The 23,311-nt window shown below is 39.0% G+C and overlaps 1 protein-coding gene across 4 annotated transcripts in view; it reads right to left on the bottom strand.

The window, feature by feature from the left end:
- Nucleotides 1–23,311, bottom strand: part of CPEB4 (cytoplasmic polyadenylation element binding protein 4) — a 68,376-nt gene that overhangs the window by 5,281 nt on the left and 39,784 nt on the right. The window contains exons 3-9 of one of the 4 annotated variants that reach the window (XM_025923615.2): nucleotides 20,930–20,980; nucleotides 10,864–10,887; nucleotides 8,969–9,142; nucleotides 5,722–5,811; nucleotides 5,222–5,340; nucleotides 3,224–3,338; nucleotides 1,687–1,868 (exon numbers count right to left, since the gene is read on the bottom strand). In XM_025923615.2, the coding sequence (XP_025779400.1) occupies nucleotides 1,687–1,868; nucleotides 3,224–3,338; nucleotides 5,222–5,340; nucleotides 5,722–5,811; nucleotides 8,969–9,142; nucleotides 10,864–10,887; nucleotides 20,930–20,980 (755 nt within the window). The remainder of the gene's footprint in view (nucleotides 1–1,686; nucleotides 1,869–3,223; nucleotides 3,339–5,221; nucleotides 5,341–5,721; nucleotides 5,812–8,968; nucleotides 9,143–10,863; nucleotides 10,888–20,929; nucleotides 20,981–23,311) is intronic. The other 3 variants (XM_025923614.2, XM_025923617.2, XM_025923618.2) reach the window with 3 other exon arrangements.

Here is a 23,311-nt window from a genome sequence, read left to right as displayed (position 1 = left end):
ACCACCGGTGCCATGCAGTTGTGACAAGGAATCCTGACAAAGGTTAGCCATGAACAAAAGAAGACGAGTGACAGGAAGACGGGAAGAGCAGACAAACCAGAGCATTAGCCTTCTGGCCCCGAGGCCACTCTGTGACATCTATGGAGCTGCAAGAACGCTGGTCAAAGGGCTTGATTGCAGAGGAATACAAATGAAGTGTGCATTTCCAATGACTAACCTTACACCTCTGACACCTTTGCTGGGATGAAGCGGCGAGACAGGAGACACTGCTTGGTCAGACGTAGCTATTTTTTCAGTGAGCTGAAAGCATGTGGGCTTGTTAACTTATACTGCAACGTGTCTTGCCCTCTCCCTCCGTGTTTATGTTAGAATCTAGACCTTTCTTTTCATACAGTCACAGCATGACAACCACTATAACCTTGTATTTCATACCGACTCTGTAGCAGCGTATACATGAAATGAAACATAAGCAGTTAAGTGTCAACCACCATCGCATCGCCTTGATAGTTTCTACATAATGAATTGAGAACAGCACGAGACAATCAATCAGGAAGGACTTTTTGGAGCACAACGCCTCAGAGTGTTGATATCTAAGTCAGTCCTAATGAAAGTGCCAGTCTCCCGTGAAATAAGGAGCTAACACCAGAATCTAAATCAACACACTGCTTCTTTCATCAGGAGGGTCTTTCTAGGGGGAGAAAAAAAAACCCCAAAAAAACCCCAAGTCAGCTGAACTAATCAACACCACGCTTCCCAATGTAGCTGATTCACATTCTGGTGTAATGGTGTAAACTCCTATCTCACCACAAGCCAGTAACCATTTGCTTCTGGCAGTCAGTTCACAGGCCACACTTTGAGCAGTGTCAGTGTAAGATACAGTTATATCTATCGGAACATCAACTCCTCAGGAGACGTTCCCGAGAAGAACATCAACTACTTGTCCTAGGTGCTAAAACATCTGGTGAATGCATGAAACACAAAACTAAGAAATAAATCTGTGAATGCAAAGAAATAAGACGGATAACGGAGCACAGAGCTTCGAATACAGTAGCTTAGAAAACAGAGGAGAGCGCTCTCTCCGAGGTTTTCTCCAGCTTTTTAACTCAGAAGACAAACCAACAAAGAGGAATTTAAAATATTGAAGATAATGCTAATTACTGCCTAATTTCAGGTGGTAGAATACACTAAAAATAAAAAGATTATGATTTCTTTCACTTAATCTGTTTCAATGAAATATTTCTAACGCAGTCCTACAAGTGAATTTATTCAGTCATTTGTTACATAGCACACTGGAAAATAGGGCTTACTGAGATAGTCATGATGTCTCGGGATTAAAAAAAAAAAGGTCAGGGGATCTCAAGGGCATTGATGTTTGTACTTGATATAATGGTATTTACTGAATGACTAACTGAATAAGTGAGTGGATGGAGGTGATAGCTTAGGAGATTAAATCAACCACAGTAAATTGATGCAGGGCTCTGATTAGGCTACTCAAGAAACTAAGAGACAGAAAAAATTCATAGGAACCCTTAGATGCATTAAAGAATATACACCTAACTGGTCCTACAGGCATAACTGTCAGCTGCCAATTTTATTGCCATATTAAAATTCCCCCATTCCAATCTTGGTAATGACACACCGAGAGGGCCATTTCCAGAACTTTCCAGAATGTAATCTAGGACTTACCCGTTTATCTATCTCTCCGTGCTGCAGCTGAACAAAGCGGGCACTGATAGCAGCTATGTAACTCTGTTGATTAGAGAATGCGACTCGCCCAGCTCCTTTAGGGTATTTCAGCTCAGGGTCGGTATCAATCCCCGCATAGCACACACCTCCATACAGACGATCCATTATCATGGCAAGCTCCACTAAATAAGAAAGGAACAAAGACAGCATTTGAAATCAGGAAAACCCATCTCGCTCACCAAAGGTTTCATCAAAAGCAGTTCATATGTATTCTGAGCTCACGTCCTTATGATAATTATTAAATCAATCTTGAATCTTTTAAATAAGAGCAGGGGCTCTGCTGGTTTGTTTGTTTGTTTGTTTTTTTTTTTACACGTACGGTCTCTTTTAATCTTCACAACAACCCTATGAAGTAGGTAGTGATTTCCTGGGGAAATTGAGCCACCGAGTGGACGTTCAATCTGTCCAAGGTCACAGATGGTTAAGTGATAGTGCTGGGCCAGTCATCTTGGTCTGTCCGCTCTCTACCATGTTGCCACCATGGCTTTACAAGTAATAATGTATTGCTTAATATAAATAATCAGGTGAACGCTAGCAAATTGATTGTATGAAGGTCGTTCTAGAATATCTCCATGAAAGCCTTGTTACCTTTCCCTACAGTCTAGTTTTCCACCAATTTTTTATATAAAAACTTGAAATAATGAACGTATGGTGTTCTCCATGAGATGTTTAAATTTTGAAACTGCATTCTCGTTCATTTTTATCTTATCTCATTTATACTATTAAACCTCAAATTACTTGAGGTCGGGGACGAAATTTCTCCTGTAGGTCCTACTTTTAAAGACATGATGCACTGCTGAAAACCCTCCCATGTTTCAGAGCTCAGTAAAAGCCGGTGGGCAACTGGGGGCTTGGGAAATAAACCCTGAACATCTCGACATCTAGTCTACTCTTGAAGGGCTCTTCCAGATGATGACAAGAGTGATGCTCACTAACACAACACGGAGCCCTTGGCCCTGCTCATCACACTCAATCCTCAAAACTATCAAAACTCTAAACGAAGCAGATACACTTCTTACTCCTCTGGACTGATGAGGACATTGAAAATTAGAGAAAATAACTTGTCCAACGTCACTCAACTATTAACTGGGAGCAGGGCACATGAATTCAAAGCCAGATACTTTGATTCTAGGATTCTCTTGGACATTAACTCAAATGCTTATGGAGAATTTTTCCTAAGATATCTTTATAAGGGGAGCGCCTGGGTGGCTCAGTGAGTTGAGTGGCCGACTTCTGATTTCAGCTCAGGTCATGATCTCCCCATTCACGAGTTAGAGCCCTGCATCAGGCTCTGTGCTGACCACGTGGAGCCTGCTTGGGATTCTGTCTCCCTTTCTCTCTGCCCCACCCTCGCATGCATGCTCACTCTCACTCTCTCAAAAATAAATAAACACTAAAAAACAACAAAACAACAACTTTATAAGGTTATTTCTTATGCTAAAGAATAAAGGGGGTATTTTTGTTTGTTTAATCATACCAGCTCGTAATGGTCGAGGAACACCACCAACAAATATAGTTTTTCGTGGATCAAGAGGCTGTGAACCATCCATCACAAAGTCACTGTCACTGAGATTCCAAGGCCGAATCTGCACCTAGGGAACAGACAAACCAAAATGTCTCATTCTTAACGCTGACAATTTATGGAGAAATAAGTTTAAAATTACTGCAGAGTATTTGAAGAGCAACAACAATCCACATCATTATAGATCAATAAGGCTGTAAAATTAGAAGACTTACAAATAGCATAGCCCAACCCTTCATTACATTTTTAAGAGTAAACCAAGTGATTTTTTTTTAAGTGAACCAATGTTAAGTGAACCAAGATAGAAAGTTCAATTTCATTACCTATTATAAACTAAATCACTAACACTTCTTTAATTATCGCTAATTAGCTGTTTTTCACATTATTTGGGCTTCCATCCCACCCGATCCCCCCAAATCTACATAACGTAAGTTAGCATGGTATTTGAGGTTAATCAGACTACAGTGCTAATGGGGCGCCTGGGTGGCTCAATCGGTTGAACATCTGACTTCGGCTCAGGTCATGATCTCACAATCTGTGAGTTTGAACCCCGCGTTGGGCTCTGTGCTGACAGCTCAGAGCCTGGAGCCTGCTTCGGATTCCGTGTCTCCCTCTCTCTCTCTGCCCCTCCCCTGCTCATGCTCTGTCTCTCTCTCTCTCTCTCTCTCTGTCAAAAAGAAATAACATTAAAAAGAAAAAAAAAATTAAAAAAAAATACAGTGCTAATAAGTAAACTATGATTGTGTGCCCAATCCTACAAATGCAAACTATTCCTAATACTAACAAACCTGTTGCATTATTTCAAAAAGCACTTCAAAGTAAAAACATTAATATCTGCACATAGCAATGGGTCCACTGCTTCAGCCAACCAAGAATCATGTATCTCATCCTAATTGTTTGCATTTATTTATTGTTACAAATGCCCATACCAAAGGCTATGGGTAGGTTCATAGTGGGGTATTCCCAATATGCCCATCAACAAAGTCCTAGGCCAGAGGTCCAAATTCAAATACTGTGAAGACTATGGGGGAACATAAACAAGTCAAGTATAAAGAGTCTAGGCCATGGGAACTCTGGGAAGAGTGGTCCTGACCTAGACAACCCCGAGGGAAGCTCCACTAATTACTGCTTGAGCAGTATGAACCCACAGGCACCTCCATTCTGAACTGCACCCCATTACTAGATCAACCTGAGTGGTAATCAGTTGTTGATTTGCCAGATTTGTCAAAACAGGACAGTTGCTACTATTCTTAAAGACCAAATTTTTTGATAAAAAAAGTTTTTTTTCAAAAAGAAAAAACCAGGGGCACCTGGGTGGCTCAGTCGGTTAAGCATCCGACCTCGGCTCAGGCGTGATCTCACAGTTTGTTGAGTTCAAGCCCCGCGTCGGGCTCTGTGCGGACAGCTCAGAGCTTGGAGCCTGCTTCAGATTCTGTGCCTCCTCTTTCTCTGCCCCTCCCCTGCTTGTGCTCTGACTCTCTCTGTCTCTCAAAAATAAATAAACGTTAAAAAAAAATTAAAACGGAAAAAAAAAAGCCATGTACCTTTCTCTATATACATAATTCATTTTACTTTGGGAGAATACCTTGTGCAAAAAGTTAAGGACATTTATTGGGTAAAATTTTGATCAAAGAGAAGAAGGAGATAGACAAAGACGTATTTGTGATTTTTGAGTTCTATTACTCAGAGGAAATTCAGCTACTTTATCAAACGTATTATCGAGTAAAGTCTTTCAATGGTAAGGATTTACCAATATTTTAATTAACCAAAAAATCCAATGTCAAAAGAATGTGCACGAATAATACAGAATGTCAATGTTAGGAGGTTGACAGCAACAACATTCTACTTACAAACTTATCCATTAGCAAACACATCAAGATGTCTGTGGGTTTTCAAACCAAGCAGAGATGGAGGCAAAAACAAGAAGCTATTTTCATGTTAGACAACACTCACTGGCTTATCTTTGATAGTGGGACTGGACACACACAGGTAGAGCTTTCCATCTTCTTCAATACATGCATCAATCAGAGCCTGAACAGAGCTTTCATCTTGAAAAAGCAGGAAGGCATAGCCTGATAAAAAGGGGAAAAGAGGCTTATTTGTTTCCCTTCTTTTTTTTAATGTAATTCTTCAACAGAAAGGGAGTATAAACTGAAACTAAGGAAGAGAAAAAGAGTAAAAAAAAAAAAAAAAAAATTAATAAACTTAAATATTCCTACCTGAAGTCTGATAGTATCAACATTAAAGTTCAGTTTGATATCTTGAAACGTATTTTGGAGTAAAATGAAATTTGAATAGAAAGTACACACTAGGTAGAAATTTTAAAGATGTATTTGGGAAAATATAAGTTTAACGATGGAAAATTTTATAGCAAAGATGAACATTTATGGAAAGGCTAACCATTAAACAATGTAAGGACACGCTGCACACGTATGTTAAATTTGGAGAATTACCTTTAGGAGGAAAATAGGATTTGCTCTCTGCTTTATGAGGCCAATCCACAATCAAAGGGCCAAAGCGACGAAAACTAGCTGTGATCTCATCTAAAGAACAACAAAGCAAAACAAAACAGTGCATTTAAATATTTTTGTAATCATTTTGGGGAAGTAGTTTAGAAAAAAGTTTCAAATCTATTTACAAGAATAGTACAAAGAACTCCTACACCTCCTTCATCTAGATTCCCTAACTGTTAGTATTTTACACATTTCTTGCCCTTCTTTCTACCTGTATGTATGCATGAAATCAACCTATCTACCTACCTACCTACCTACCTACTTAACCTATCATTTTTTTTCTGACATCGCGCTCAATGACCCCAAAATACAACCGCTGGCACCTGCTCAAAACAAGGCCATCTCCCCATCTACCACCATGTGACCCTCCCAATCAGGAAATCAATATTCATACACTATTACTACCCAATTCAAAGACTCCACCCAAATTTCAACCTATCCCCGTAGTATCTCCTTTTCCCTTTCTGATCCAGGATCCTATCCAGGACACGTGATATATTTAGATGTCCTGTCCCAAGGGTATCAGTATTCTCCAGTCTTGGAACAGCTTCTCATTCTTTGCTATCTTTTATAGCTTTGGCAGTCTTAAAAGGATAGAGGCCATTCATTCTGTAGGATGACTCTCAGCCCGTACCATTTCCTCATGACCAGACTCCTGAGTAGACTATAGGAAAATAAATTTCCAAAGAAGTTCTGGAAACAGTGGGTAAGCGTGTATAGATAAGACCCAGGGGGAGAGCAGGTCAGAGGAAAAGAAGAGATGGGAGATGTGCTCAAATTCCAAGCTGGTAGAACTGTTTTTCTCTCCTCCAGATTGTGAAACAGTACAGTCTGCTCTCCTCTGGATGCCCGTTTCTGCAGTACCATTTAGCTCACGTAAGAGAGACTGGTAAATAGAGGAAGGAAATCAGGATAATCTAGAAGTTTTACTGGCTCACAAGTGATTTTTCCTGGGCGCGGTGAGCTAGCATAGTGGGAGGAGAACTATAACCTTCCTCAGGAAAAGAAAAAGCCCCTAGCTTGTCGGATATGCTGGCAGGAGCCCTCCCTCTCTCTTGTAAGAAAATTACAAATGAGCACAGCGACCAGGGCTCTCTCGCTGGAGAGGTATACTCTCAACCTTGCAGGGCTCTTTTCTCTGGAGTGTTTGCACCTTCTCGGGTGCTGAGGTCCAGTTACATCTGCACTGCCTCCAAGCTTGCAAGCCAGCGTTTCTGCTCTAGTGGTTTTGTGCATTTTCAGTATTCCTTGAGGTAACCTCCAACCATGCTGACCTACTTGCCTACATTGTCCAAGTTATCTCCGGACATTACTTTCCTTTTTGCTGGTGCTTCCTAATGAACTTTGGGTACAAAGTTCAATAGGTTCAAAATTAGCTGCTTCTAACCCTATTTCCCCAGAAACCCTGTAATTGTTGAGGTACCATTCCACATAGCACAATATTCTCCAGGACCGCATATTTCATGTTATAGAAATAACTTATCAATATGCTTGGTCTTAAGGATAATGCAAGACGACTACCATAATTCCCATTAATTTTGCTCAGTTTAAACCATCTCCTTTGCCAGGTTAGTTATATTTACCTGTGCTTCTAAGAGTTTTAGAAACTGCACATTTAAGATGGCTCAGTAATTTTCCAAAAAAATACAGGCTATCTAGGCCAGGAAGGAGTTTATCCCAGGCAAGGTCAGGTTAAATTCAGTCGTCTCTCTCTTTTTGTATGTAAGCATGTAATTCACTCATTAAACACCATCTGGGCTATACAGACTTTAAAAGGTTAAAACACAAAACAAAACAAAAAACCACCTAGAATCTACGGTACTAGGGAAAATGAGGATTCCAGGCAGAGAAAAGAGAAGGCTGAACTTCGGATCTTACTTAGAGAGGCCAATTTTGTGACCACGTGGTGAGCCCAAGATGAACACTTTGGAAACCTGTGCCCTCTGACGACAGGATGGAGACTGATTCAGTCTCACCTGAAATCCCAACACAGCTTCATAGATTAAACGAAACAAACAAAACAAAAGAGAACTGTGTTTATTTCAGTCTTTGGCTTTTTGAAACCTTTTTGTCTCAACCTTCCAAAAGATTGATCATCTTCAGGAAAATGAAGTGACTCAATACATTTAATCTCAGCCTAATGGGAAGCCATTAAACCTTATTATTAGACTTTACAGATTTTTAGAGAAAACTATTCTCTGTAACATTAATTGGTTTATTTCCATTTCCAATTCGGTGAAACCAAGACAAAAGAGATTAGGACAAACAACAACGCCACCACCACCACCAAGGATATATGGTTGCTCTATGGTCTGCACCTTGGGTCTTTACTAGGTCATTTAGACCCACAGAGGAATAAAATATTACTGAACAATTAGTCCTCTAAATCTCTGCATGGCTGGCTCCTAATTCAGGTCTCAGCTCAAATATCACTTCCCTAAAGAGGATTTCCTTAACCACCGAATCTAAGAAGATATCACCGTATCACAAAATAGCACAGTATCACACTATTTTCTTTTCAACACTTACTCTCTGATACTTTCTTACATGGTTGCACACTATTTTATCTGCCTTTCTCCACTAGAACTGAAACTCTATGCAAACAAGGACTTTCTATCTTGGTTATGCTATAAACAAGCCTAAGAACAGTGCATGGCATTTTAAAAGCCTGTAAATATTTGACAAGTGAAAAAATACTCCTTGAATGATAAAACTCTGAAGATTCCCTTTCTTGTGGTCCTCCTTCAGGCTTTATTTTCCAAAAGCTCACACTTAACCTAAGATTTTAAATGTTCAATTAACCACATTTATGGGGCACTCATAAAAGGTAGGAAACAAATAGGAAAACACATAGTGGAATTTGGCCAAGGCAGCCCGCACGGACGAAAACGCAGCAAGCACTGTTTGCCCACAACAGACTCCTTGAGCCGGTTTTCCAGTGTTTACTCTTTTTCATCTAGCACAATCACTTGCTTCAGCTGGTGTTGCCAAAGTCCTGTTCCCCTTCCTCCGTAAACTACTCTCACTTGCCAGGATAGAGAGATAGAACAAAAGAATCATGCAAATCAAAACGGAATACCTGGAGTCAGATAAGGTTGTTAGTATAATAACAGCCACCACCATCTATGAGTTACCTACTATGTGCCACAGTAGGCACCGTGCAGTTAACCGTTCTTTGTAAATATACCTTCATCGATGTCAGGAGGTAATCCGCCCACGAACACCTTGCGAGAGTATCGTTCCACTCTCTCTCCATTCTGGTGAGTGAAGCAGTGAGGTGAACCCAGGCCACTATGAAGAGGTTGATCCCCACGGCCATCATCCAAGAATCCATCTTCCATTGGAAACAGTGAAGACTGACCTGGAATAGAAAGCAGGAAAAAAAGAAAACGCTAACAGCAAATGTTCCTTGCCACCGATTACCTTACCCAAGAAACCAGGAAAAGGGCAGATTCAACAAAACTGCTGCTTTTATTTTTCTCACTAGATAACAAATCGCTTAGATAGGCTCTTGAATTCCCATCGCTTTCAAGTCTCAATGGAGTCAGAGAGAAAAGCACACGGTTAAACAGAAGACTGCTCAACTAGCCCCCTGGGATCCAGAAACTTCAGGGAGGTGAACTAGAAGTATAGTAGGAGGGAGCACTCTCTTTTGGAAGCAGCTGGCAGTAGACAGCACTGCCTTGGCAGGGCCCCATGGTCACGGGCAACCTAGACATGTATACCAAGTATTAAGTTTGACTAGCAGACGCTAGATCACTTGAATTTTTCAAAAACACAGAATGACATAGCCTGCACGACCTCCTCTAAGACTGTCCTTAAAATGTACAAGTCCATTCTTAAAGTGAGCACTCACCTTAGTTTACCTGAGTGGGTTCTAATAGAAACCCATTTAATGCTGCTCTCCAACCTCACTGTCTAGTCTTACAGAATTTAAGATTCTTAGGCATGCTAACGATCTATTTTCTTTCAGTTTGAGTAAGGACCAGTTGCCACCGGTGCCAGCTAATTCTAAAAACTAGGCATTACGTGTGCGGTTTGAAAATCCTATGATACAGAAAATATAAGCGGAAGAGACCAGAGACGCCCAAGCGGTTCACATTATTCCCCTGTGTACTTGACCGCAAAATATGAACGTTGCAAATCATAAGCGAAAACACAGAGCTACAAATAACTGTAGAATCTCTCGAGCGCTGTTTTGGGACTTTCCGGGCTGCCAATTTCCTTGCAGGTACTACCTGAGGAGTTTGTTCACAGATCCTACAGAAATGTAGCGGTCAGTGCTCTTCCTCCACTGAAACATTCCGATGTCCCTTTGTTGCCACACTTGCCTTCCTCTCAACCTTCCTGACTGAACGCAAATAATAACAGTGTACTCGCTATGAATTTATCCCATAAAACTATAGCTCAAGGGCTATGTAATGAAGATAAAAAATGACTTTGGAGGTTATTTCCTATATGGTCTTTAAAAGTCACTTCCATTTCAGAGTTGAGCTATCTGACTATCCACCTTGCTTGTAAAAAGGCAAAGCTATCACAGGCGTCAAAAATAAGGTTTATTCAGGTACCTCTAGGAAATGGTTCTTTTAAATTCTCTAAAATTTCTCGAGTTTTTTTCCTCCAGTGTTGGAAATGTATAGGATTTGTCATTCGTGTAGCTAATCTCATTCAGTATTATGCTGAAATTAGTAGAGAAAAGTAGACATAAGGTATTCAAGTATAACAGAGCTTCCAATATGATCAGGCACTTTGAGACTAGTCACCCCATATTTTCCTTTTTAAAGATCCTTAAGTTTCTTCTCCTAAGAAATTCCTTTCAGCAAGGAAAAAAGCAAAATAAATCTTCTGATACAAAGAAGTTGAGTTTATAATTCGGGGACATTATTGATTCAAATCCAAATCCTACCATGCTGACTCCTTCAAATTAGAAAGTCTATAATGCTGACTATGACACATAATGTACGGATCAAAGCTACGGTGCGTTCCCCCGCCCCCCTTCCCCACAAGGGTTAGAAATTGAGTGAACTTGGGTCCTCTCCAAATACAACTGGTACATTCAAAAGTTAGAAACAATAATGTTACCTCTCCTTCGCCCATATGTCCTTGCTGCATGTCAAATGAGAAAAAAAACAAAAAACAAAAACAACCTTTCAAACATTGTCAAAATAATCAACTGTGATTTCAACTACCAGCTTCTGAAACTGAAAAAAGTTGGCTATGCTCCGCATTTCCTAGTAAATGTCTCAAAAACAAGGAATTTGGATGGTGAGAGGTCAATTTAATACACCCTTCTGACTTGTTTTTAAGTTCTTCGAGAACACTGTAAAGCTGTATTGAATTTTACTTGTGGTAAGAGAAGTTTTTGGCTATAACTGTCACCCAGGATCCAAACTAGGTAACATGTAACACGATCTAAACCGACTCCTACCATACTGATCTTACATTGTCCCAGAATTCCCTGCTAACTAGCAATTCAGCAAATATGTCAATATTTAATTCAAGACTTTTTCACCACTACCGGATAAATAGCAATTTTACACGATGGCTTGATTAATCCCTCATAAAGAAAATCGTAACAAATGAAATCTTTAGGCAATTTATAAACTTCCTTTTAGCCAAAGGAAGTTTCTTGTCCCTTGTCAAATTTCCCACCATGTCCCAAACGCTGAAAAGTAAAAGGTCTGGCATTTTATTGCCAAGTAGTTACGGCTAAGAGAAGTATACAATATACTGATACGTATTTCCTTGAATATCAGGAAAAGGGCAGTACAAACTTTCAATCAAGAAGCTTTTGAGAAAATGGCTCCCCTGAAACCAACTGGCACTTAAAAGCCAGGCTTGCCCAAACACCTGAAACCAATTCAACATTGCTTGAATGCCTGATCTGGCTGGGCACTACAGACAAAGCACACGGCCCTGACTACACAGAACTAGCAAACGTAAATGCCAGACAGCTGCATAAGCAAATAATGATAATACAGCATGCCTACTGCAGTGGTAGTTATGTGTTAGGTGCAACAGAAACAGAGGAGGAAAGCAACTGGCTCCGATTAAAGAGTCAGGGAGAGGGGGTGTGGCATTGGAGCAGGAGATGGGATGGCACGTGAGACCTTAAGGAACAAACAGAGGAAGGGCACTGCAGGCCTAGCAATGCAGCAAATAGGAGCGCTGTCATGGTCAGGAAAAGGTGCCTAGAACAGAAGGACATGGAACGAGTGAGGACCTGGCTGCAGAGGAGTGTTCAAACAGGAAGTCGGGGTCGATTTTTGAGTTAGAAGGTGGAGTCGTACCTTGAAGAAGTCATTATACAAACTGGTCGGGGTTTTAGTTCTTAGCCCACTAAATAAATGCTTAAGATGTTTAATTCAGTTATAAGGGAGTTGTAACTTAGAAGCACTGTGTGGGTATTTTCCAAAGTGAGACTGTCTCATACAAAATACATGTTCTGGGGCGCCTGGGTGGCGCAGTAGGTTAAGCGTCCGACTTCAGCCAGGTCACGATCTCGCGGTCCGTGAGTTCGAGCCCCGCGTCGGGCTCTGGGCTGATGGCTCAGAGCCTGGAGCCTGTTTCCGATTCTGTGTCTCCCTCTCTCTCTGCCCCTCCCCCGTTCATGCTCTGTCTCTCTCTGTCCCAAAAATAAATAAACGTTGAAAAAAAAAAAAACACAAAATACATGTTCTCCCACTAGTAGGTAACATTGGATTTCACCAAAATACTTGAACAAATGGATTAAAACCACATAAAATCTCCCTCAACCAGGTTTTCACTTTGGTAGGTCTTAAATTTAGGGTGAGGGGAGGTATTTTCTCAGTTAACTTGACATAGGTTGCAAAGACAAAGATATAAAAACAGATGCTTGTTTAAGAACATTCTAGTCCTATAACTACTTCAATGACAAGGGAGTTTGGGAAAATGAATGATTTGAAAATCTCGGTTCCGTCAAACTTAAAAAGTTGACTGATGCTACTCAGATTTCTAAGAAAACAAATATTTGAAAAGAGTAGACTTTTAAAAGCTATAAAATTAACATAAAGCTCTCATAGCTTCCACTTATCAAAAATAAATACACTTTCAGGAACAGTAAATGCTATAGATTAAAGGCAAAAATAAAATCTCAAAAATCTTTAAATGTATACTTCCAAACTTTGATCTTATACCACAAAATTAAGCTGGTTAATACACAAGAATTCATGGTTAAATTCTGAAAACTATTCAGAAATGCTTTCCCACACGGAGAAAAATAAGGGATAGGCACACAACGCTTACAACCACAAAAACTGTCAAATGAGGTAGGGAAATTAATATAAATTAGTGCCAAAAGATAAAAACAATGATATTCTAGAACACAGAAGAGAAGAATGTTTATTTCCACTTATTATTGCGCTGTTAATTATACATTAGTTTTAATGCAGATTTTGACATGACAAAATAAAGTACACAGATCATTAAGTACAGAGTCCAATGAATTTTCCAGAACATGAATACACCTATGTAACCAGAACCCAGATATTAACAGAGTAGTAAATGGTGCCACTTCATCCTACATAGGGAAGATGTAACAAGCATCTTTTTCCCAACTATTTCAAATTATACTTGGTTTAAGATTATGATGATGGAATACTTGAAACACAGGTCTGCACCACTTTATTGAGGAAAATGTCAGATTTGAAATCCCATGATCATCAAATGTTACATATTATTTCATGTTTCTCAAACATCCAAGGAAGTGGTGGGTAAAAAAAAAAAAAAAAATCACTTAAATATGTATAAAGAAATCTACACTTTGGAAAATTCTAGCTAAGTTGGCTGAAATAAACTCTGCCCAGATTCTTCCTTTAATTTTCAAAGGGTACACTGTTAAAGATATTTGTAAAATGCATGCTATTATTACACACAAATCTTCTAGTCCCCATATGATTTAAAATGACTACTATTTGTATGTTTATCTACTTTTATTATAATTTCTTAGTTTTCACTTATAAAGTCCTCAATAATTTCATGTTCAGTATTAACATGATTCAAGAATGCTCTAAATGGACTGGAAACATTGTAGCTATAAATTATTTTTTAATGTTTTATTTATTTTTAAGACAGAGAGAGACAGAGCATGAGTGGGGATGGGGCAGAGAGAGAGGGAGACACAGAATCCCAAGCAGGCTCCAGGCTCTGAGCTGTCAGCACAGAGCCCGACCCGGGGCTCAAACTCATGAACCGCGAGATCCTGAAGAACCAAAGTCGGATGCTTAACTGACTGAACAACCCAGGCGCCCCATAGCTATCAATTTTTATGATTTCTAGATGCATGCTGTTATGAGGTCTATTGATAAATACTTTCTCTCCAAAATGTCTCCACAGGATTGCTTACAAATGCCCTACATTCATCATTAAATTCCCTCTAGTAACATTCCAGTACTCTGGGATGCTAGATTTGCAAAGAAGGTAGAGATAGACTTTTCAGATCTTTTTTCTATAGATCATTATAAAAATGAAAATATTATTTGTTTCTTATAAAGTATCTTTTTCTCATTGTTTCTCATTTGTCAAACGTTTCTCGTTTCTTGTCAAAAAGAAACAAGTATCTGTAACAGTGAAACAATCTTAAGAAGTAAATACCTAGCATGTAGCCATTTTAAGAGTGGCAAATATTCATGTGCTGGTATCTAAAGCTCTCTCAGAGAGTTTCCATGAGTTGCCTATGTGTGTACTGTATGGTTCATAACGTGTAAATTTAAAAAATAAAGAAAATACAAATAGGTATGTGGGAATTTGCATCAATCTTTTTTCTAAAAACCACAAGAACCTTCAGGGAGAAAAACTGGCATGGGGAAAGAAAGAAAGATCTCACTTCTTGTTTTATCCTTTTCTGTATTATTTACATTAATCAACTACATTACTATACTCGCTCACAGATCGTTTTTGGTTTTCTTCTTGGTAGTGACATTAAAAACAAACAAATGATACATTAAAGAAAAGCAACTTTGTAAAGAAGAGGCTTTAGGCCATGAGGGATAAGAGATTACTATGTTTTAGGAGGCAATGAAAGACTGATCACACTCCGGCAACTCTGGCCTACCTCAGGCCTTTGGTCTACAACTCTCACTGCCCCCAAGCTGAGAAAACAGATAGCAATTCTATTTGGAAAAACAAGGGGAGAGGGCTCAGAATAAGAGATGTTATCGAACAACAGATTTTTCCAATAGGACTAAAAAAAAAGTATGTAGGGGAATTAGTCAAATTAGTAGTCATTTAAAAAGATATAAATCAAAGGCTGGAAGCTAAAAGAATGAAGATGGTAGAACCAAAAAGCAGGCAATCATCATAAAGACTGGGGCCTACAATTCAACAAAGAGGCAGAGAATCATCTTAAATCATTTTATAAATCTACCCCTAATGTAATGGACGCAGTGTCCCAAATTTTAAATCTACGTTTCACAGTTAGAATCTCCTATGTCACGTTGGCTTGTGTTTACGCTAACTTGTTGGTATGATATTCAAAGATATGGGTAAGATGAGACAAATATATTATGTGTGAAGAGCTATTTTAGAGAAGGGCAGAGGATATGACTCTCGTTTCTCTATATCCCCAACCCTCAGTTTTTTATAAAAATGGAGAGCTGATTAGAGAATAACAAAAGATAGCCTATGTATATATCATGACCACATAGTCAGATGTTCAGTAAATAGTAATTTTCTCCCTCCACAAAAGTAAACTCATGTGTCTATATTCTGAGGTTGGTCTTCAATAATTACTCTCGGCTTTTCATTACTATTCTAAGGCTAACAACCGCAGAGCACTTTAGAGTTTACAGTGTTTTCATATTATCTTTTTCAGGAAGGCATCTTTCAACATGCTCCTTATTCTAGCAACTAGAACCATATTATATACATTTTCAGTAAGTGACTATAATCTACTTTTCTCCTGGGTAAATTATACCCTCTCTCTTTTCATAGATTTCTGTGTATGTCGCCACCCCCCCCCCCCCACCGCCCTGCAACCCTTAAGCAAACAATCTTCCTCCTCTCATTCCAAAGAACTATAATTAAGAGTTGTTGTTCTATGCTAACCTTTAAAAGATCTCTTACGAATCTCCTATCTGGGACAAACAAATATTTTAATGGATGCTTCCAAGTAAAAGACATCCACAGAGAAAAGGAAATACATACATGAATCTGTTAAAACCTAATATATTTCGCTGTTATTCTATAACTTTCCCTGCCAGAAGTTCTATTTTTGAAGCAGTTAATCCTATGGGCTGAAGCAGCGGAATGGGAGGTTGGGAAAAAAAAGTGCCAAGCTCAGGGGCGCCTGGGTGGCTCAGTCGGTTAAGCGGCTGACTTCAGCTCAAGTCATGACCTCACAGTTCAGGAGTTCAAGCCCCGTCATCAGGCTCTGCACTCTCAGCCTTGCCTGAACTCTCTTTCTCTCTCAAAAATAAATAAATACGCATTTAAAAAAAAAAAAAAGTACCAAGCACGAATACTTTTATACAGAGGTGGTGGTAGTTGTACGTTAGTCTTCTCAGGCAAAATAAATTCTCAAGATGGGTAAAGGGAAAATTAATCTTTTAATCTGATGTCTGTCTCAAAGCTACACCAAGGAATCTGAGGAACCTGAGGATAGTCTGGCCCAAGCTCCTTTCTGACTTGGCTGAGAAACTGAGTCAGTTTCAGGCTTGCTTTTCATAACCATGAAATGGATGTTCTAACTATATTCCTATTACATAAAACTTATTTGGAAAAGGTATCTGTTCTGGGATGAATTGTGTCCCCTTCTCAAACTTCCTATGCTAAAGTCCTAACCTCCAGGACCTCAGAATGGGACTATATTTGATAACAGGATCTTTACAGAGGTACTTAAGGTTAAATGAGGTCATTGAGGTAGGCCCGAATCCAAAATGACTGATGTCCTTATAAGAAGAAATTAGGACACCATTCATGCACAGAGGCAAAATCATGTGAACACAGGGAGAAGACAGCCATCTAGCCAAGGAGAGAGGCCTCAGAAGAAATCAACCCTCCTGGCACTTTGATCTTGAACTTCTAGCCTCCAAGACTGGAAGCTGGAGTTTATTTCTTCCGAGGAAAAAAATGTCTGTTTAAACCACCAGTCTGTGGTACTTGTTAAGGCGGCTCTAGCAAATGAATACAGCATCCAGAAAGTAGCTACGAAGTTTGGGGGTTTTATACACTTAAAACCCAAGGATTTCCCCTGTGAATGTCCCTTAAAAAAAAAAATCTCTACAACTGATAACGGCAATAAATTGAATCATTCCCCAGAATGTGCACTACAACATTCTTAGCATAGTTATCAATTATTATCTGTTGAATTATACTTGCAGTGTCTTTTAAAAGTCATGAGTGGTATATGAAGGTCACTGCATAGTATGAAAACTGATGATTGAGCATGGCCAAGGGGGAAAAAAGTAATTTGATCTACCAGATGAGTAAGCCCTTTTTATCTCTGTACATGCAAATCCCAACACTACTCCAATATAAACTCAATATAAACTGTTGAAGCTGGTAGACCACTCTGAACATTCTGAATCTTTTTTTCATTTATTGAGGATTTACACCCTACTTTTTTCCAAAAAGAACTTGGAGGTTGCTTGAAAATTTCAAAACAAATTGTACGATAAAAATCATAGTCGAAATTCAGAGGTTCATGGGAGAAAGAGTAAACAATTCTTACACATTTTTATCCGAACAAAAGAGAAATGTCTTTCCACTCAACAGTGGCTTGGAAGAAAAAAAACTCTGAAACACTGCAGGTTACACAAAGTCGAATAGCTACATAACCACTTTTATAAAGGTTTTAAAACACGAACAGATGATTTATGGTGGGCAGGGAAGGAAAGCTCCTACAGTTCCTTAAAGTCTTAAACTTAATAATGAATATATAGCAGCACAATGAACTAGGCTGTTATCTTCAGTGTTCAGAAAAGACTGCAAGGACATAAGACAGGAAGGGACTGTAATTCAAAATGAATACAGTAAGTTTCATGTTATCTATTTTAATTTTGTTTAATGTTGATTCATTTTTCAGAAAGAGAGAGAGCATGAGAAGTGGGAGGAGGGCAGAGAGAGAGGGAGACACAGAATCCAAAGCAGGCTCCAGGCTCCGAATGGTCAGCACAGAGCCTGACACAGGGCTCGATCCCACAGACCACGAGATCACGACCTGAGCCGAAGTTGGATGCTTAACCGACTGAGCCACCCAGGTGCCCCTCTGTTAATAATCAGACAAAGAAAGCATGTTCAACTATAGACAATTCTTAGACTCCTCTTAATCCCTTGTTTTTTCCTTACAAATTTTTAGCATCTATTCCTAACCATTCTAATTATTTTAATTTGACTGTGTGCCATGTATTATGCTAAGTGGTTTACATGCATTTCACCTTCATCTCAATTCTGTGAAATGGGTAGTATTTGTGAGTTTATCTTCATTAAGTACAATTAATGCTTTACACTAGATTTCCAAAACATGAGCTAAATTGACAGCAAAGTTACTAAAAACGCAACACATGAATAAGAGTAATTTATCTACAGAAGCAATCCACCATAGAAGATGCTTCATAAATCTGACTGAAGAGAACAGGCAATGCCCCCATCTAATCGAGGTGACTGAAAACTGCCTCAACGTCCCTCCGTCCCCACCTTGTTTCAATTCCAGGATTTTAAAGTAATCTGCTATAATCTGGACTTTGCTACCGGGGAGAAAATGACCCTGTCAGCCAACTCCAGCATCCGGTCAACCTAGTTTTACTCCGTATTAAAAATGTATAAATTGCAATCTGGTCCTAGTTGGCTGGTGATTAAAAACTGACACTTGATCAAATCTGACAAAATCAAGTTCTAGGACCCTCTGAGATGAACACTAGATCTGAGACTACGGTAGTCATAACCCCACTCTGCGATCCTGCCTAAGGAACCAGTAAGTTCTCCCTCTTTGACATCTCTTTGTTCTTTATCTTCCTACCTTTCAGTTTGAGACCATATTAACCTCAGCCAGTATATCTAATAAACAAAATTTCCATGAATGTAACAGCAAAAACCATAGAGTCTGTGGACCAGTAAAATGTCAGAATATAATTATTTGGGGGAGAAAGTTACCCTTATTTTTCTTTGCCAAGTAGGGGTCACAAAAACTATTCATAAAAGAAAGGATATTAATGGCAGGGGGGAGGAGGAAATATAATATTAGACTCTAAAAATTTTGAAGTGAATTTAGCTTTATTTTTTTTTTTTAATATTTTTTTTTCAACGTTTTATTTATTTTTGGGACAGAGAGAGACAGAGCATGAACGGGGGAGGGGCAGAGAGAGAGGGAGACACAGAATCGGAAACAGGCTCCAGGCTCTGAGCCATCAGCCCAGAGCCTGACGCGGGGCTCGAACTCACGGACCGCGAGATCATGACCTGGCTGAAGTCGGACGCTTAACCGACTGCGCCACCCAGGCGCTCCGATTAGAATTTTTTTTTAATTTTTTTTTTTAATGTTTATTTTATTTTTGAGACAGAGAGAGACAGAGCATGAACGGGGGAGGGGCAGAGAGAGAGGGGGACACAGAATCGGAAGCAGGCTCCAGGCTCTAAGCCATCAGCCCAGAGCCCGATGCGGGGCTCGAACTCACGGACCGCGAGATCGTGACCTGGCTGAAATCGGACGCTTAACCGACTGCGCCACCCAGGCGCCCCTGAATTTAGCTTTAAAGAAAACCCAGGAGAGAGTCTCGCCTCAACAGAGATGGACCCCAGAGGCAAATGATCTAATTTAGCAACCGCATGAGGAAAGTGAGACAAAGAAGACTTGGCCACTTTGCCTAAGATCACACGTCAATATCTCAAATCTTGGGTTCACTGCCATTTCCAGCACACAGACTCTGGAACTCGTTCCACAAGAAAAGCTAAGATCCTGCTGTAATGGCAACCCCTTACATTATTCCCCCTTATCTTGATGTCATCATCACCACTGGGTTTGGTTTTCCGTCTACACACATTTACGCTGAAGTATTATATTTTGACATTATTTCTGGTAGCTGTAGCATGAAGAGTCTGCTAATAAGTGAGGCTTTTATAAACTGTACAGTCTCCAGAGGATCTGACCCATCCATCGCAATTCTCACCAATCAAATTTCTTTTCACTTTTCCTGACTCAACAATCCTATGTCCTTCAGAATACTGATTTCAAACATAAAAGCAGATCCAGTCACAAAAATGATTTGTAATCCTCCATTCATGATATACCATGGACAAGGAGTACAAGGTGGTGTGTTGGTTTTCTGCTTGCTTGTTTGGTTTGATTTCGTTTTTGGAATGATGAGAATATGGCTATTTAGTCAGGGAATACTTCTTCGAGATGGTGGGACTTAAACTTTGGCAGATAGAAGGCATTGTGAACACACAAATTTAAGATTCATATTCAATAGTGGATGAGTAGAAAAGAAGTAAATATGTCTTTTGAATTCTACCCAATTAAACGATAGTAGAACAAAACAGACACTTTTTGATTCTTTAATTCCTTCTAAGAGTAGATGCCCCTTCCTGGTGAAATTTAGTCTGTTTCAGCAAATGCGCATAAAAGAGAACTCGATAGTACAATGGGGTAATATTTAGAACCAGAAAGGAGAATTTACCAAAGGCACTGTAAAGGCCAATAAAACTTCATCCTTCTTGTTCTCATTAGACAGCCAACAGTGAATGACCTTGTCCTTCACAATGTCAAGCCCTGTGGTCTCAGGCTGCTTTTTCTGGTTTCAGATCTCTGATTACCCTCCTTTTCCCCTGGAACATTTTTCTAACTACATGGAAATGGTTTTTATGTTGACATTTCAAAGGTCACTCTACAGAATCTAAGGGTAGATTAAACCATTCTTTATGTATCAGTATGTGATTCTCATTTATCCTGTCACCAATTTCAAGACAGAGAATCAGTTGGTTCTCAAAGTTTAAAAAGTTCCTGCCACAATCAGGAGGAAACATAATTATTCATTATACAGCTAATAGATTAATAGCAACTTGCAATTATGATTACAGAACAAACTAATGTCATTTTTTCCACCGGTCAAAGCATACCTACTATATTTTCTCATCTAGGACTAACTTGGTTCAGTTCTGTGAACTTCGCTAGGGTAAATCAATTATCACTTACCATTAATAAGCAGAGAGCTATCGGATCCTGGATATGAATAGTTTAGACGACCTGAAGGTAAAAGAAGGCCGTTACTAAATTTATTTTTTTCATAGATGGTTTAAACGTATTTGTAACAAAGCTGAATTAATAGCTTTAATAGGTAAGGTATTTTTAAAAAGCTTTATTAAGGGATAAAACTTTGCTGTGCTAATGAACACAATGAGTCAGAGGACATGTCAATCAGCATGTTCACAAACATCCAAAAAGGGCAAGTTTGAAAGTGGGAAAATAAAATATCCCTCATATTTAACTATTTGCTCTCTAATTTCCAAATTCCCACACAAAGTAATTTCCTTTATAACATTATGTTCTAACACAAACTCATCATGATAGTTTTTTTGCTCCGTAAGTGTGAAAGTTTTCAGGTGTGCAGTTTTTTTGTGCTTTTTTAAAAGTACGTAAGTAGCAGGAAGATTTCTCTATATAATTCATAACAAAAGCCCAGGCTTATAACTACATGTACAGACACTCTAATAGGTTTAAATTCTCATTTGGGAGGAAATGCACAGAAGGTAAGCAAAACATATCACTGTACTTACATGTGACAGAAAATATCAAAGCCCAGAGCACAATGCCCAGAGCACAATAGGTGCTCAATAAATGCCGGGATGGTTTACTTCTGATTTTGAGGTGATTCAAAATCTAGTTTTGAACCTACAGTGGACACCCAAGATGTCCATCAAAAGAGAATCTGTGTTGGCACTAAAATTTTTGGAAGCCACAGCATCTTCTAGATTGGTAGCCACAAATAAAGGGAGGGAAACAGCAGTGGGGTGGATCTCTCCATTTATAAGGAATTACATTTCTGTTTTGGAGGAGTTTCTAAATATCTACACCACATAGTACCATGTACTACTTCTGGGTACACACCATACCCCTAGTTCTACTCTGTAAATTATAAACATTATCAGGGCAACAGTTTTAAGTCTCCATATTCTACACGTTCATCTGCACCCGCCTTCCTAAGAATGGTGGAAAACCCTCTACAAGTCTAAAGAACGTACAGGAGAACGTGACTGTTAATTATCTACCATGGTCAGCACTTTGTAAATCGGGGAATAGTGTGAGAATTTAAAACTGACTCCTAACTACAGACATTTCATTAGGAAATAGCACACTAAACTCTAATCCCACAGAATCACAGCAGACTCTCCGAAGGTATGGAGAAGTGGGTACGCAGAGGTTCTCGCACACCTTAAGGCTGAGGCAAGCCTTCCAACATGCCAGGAGGCTCTATCTAGCTCCAGGAAACACTGTGGGAACCAGAGCTAATATGTGGTCCTATCGCTCCACCAGCCATATATTTACAACTCCTCAGAAAGGAACTTTAGGCCTCAACTATCTTTCGATTTCTCAAATTCTGCTTCTTTGAAATAGTCTCCAAAGAAACGACCTCATGCCATGAAAAAAGAAAACTGTGCTCTATTGCTAATAGCTTTAGTTAACCCATGTCCAAAACTTGGGAGTCTAATATGAAACAAAATCTGAACTTCGTAATTTTCCTATACTTTAAGGCCAAATACAAGGATTATTATTAAGTTGTTAATTATTTCACTTAAATTTCAGTTTGCTCCTAGTTAGACTGAAGCTAGGGATGGAAATAGGAAAGGAGGAGGTAAAAGTTAATTCTGATATTCAACTTCTTCATGAAAGTTGGCTCAATTATTTAACGCTAATATACACAGCCAAGTATCCAAGTCGGGTGAATTCCATCTAAACTGCTTTTAACTATAAGCCTGGATTGTATGATCTGTCACAAGCATTTTTTTTTTCTTTTTTTTTTTTTTAAAGCAGAGAGTGGTGATGCTGGAAAAAGAACATGACCTTAACTGTTAAAAAAGTTAGGAGCGGGTGAGTAGTGTTTCTGAATCAGTTAACTCAAAGTAGCAGCTGATTTTCTGTAATGGAACACATGTACAAATTTTACTGCTGCAAAAACCCTCTAGTAAATAAGAGAACTATGATACATACCATTTTCATTTACCATTTCATTTTTTAAGTTGATGTAAGTCAACACAGAAACAAAAGTATTTAACTATATTAATCGAAGTTAAAAGGAAATGTTTTACTTCTAAGAAGATATTCTATTTTTTTTTTTTTTAATGCTAACATTCCAGGTGAAACCAGAACTGTTCCATATAAACTAAATGCCTCTTATCTGATGCCAAGAAGGGATAATCAACAATGAGAATCCAAAAAAGACAAATGACCAAACTGGCTGGCCCAGTTTAAACAAACCAAGTTCCACCTTATCAGAAACTCACCTTTTGGGTATCTCTTTTAAGGAGAGAGAGATAAGAAGAATATTTCAACTTGACAGGCACAAAAATGTCCGTAATT

The sequence above is a fragment of the Puma concolor genome, chromosome A1 (assembly GCF_028749965.1).
Source record: "Puma concolor isolate L17-30 chromosome A1, mPumCon1.1.hap2, whole genome shotgun sequence".
Classification (NCBI taxonomy): Eukaryota; Metazoa; Chordata; class Mammalia; order Carnivora; family Felidae; genus Puma; species Puma concolor.
Note: the sequence above shows the minus strand (reverse complement) of the source record. Positions and strands in the feature narration are given on the sequence as shown.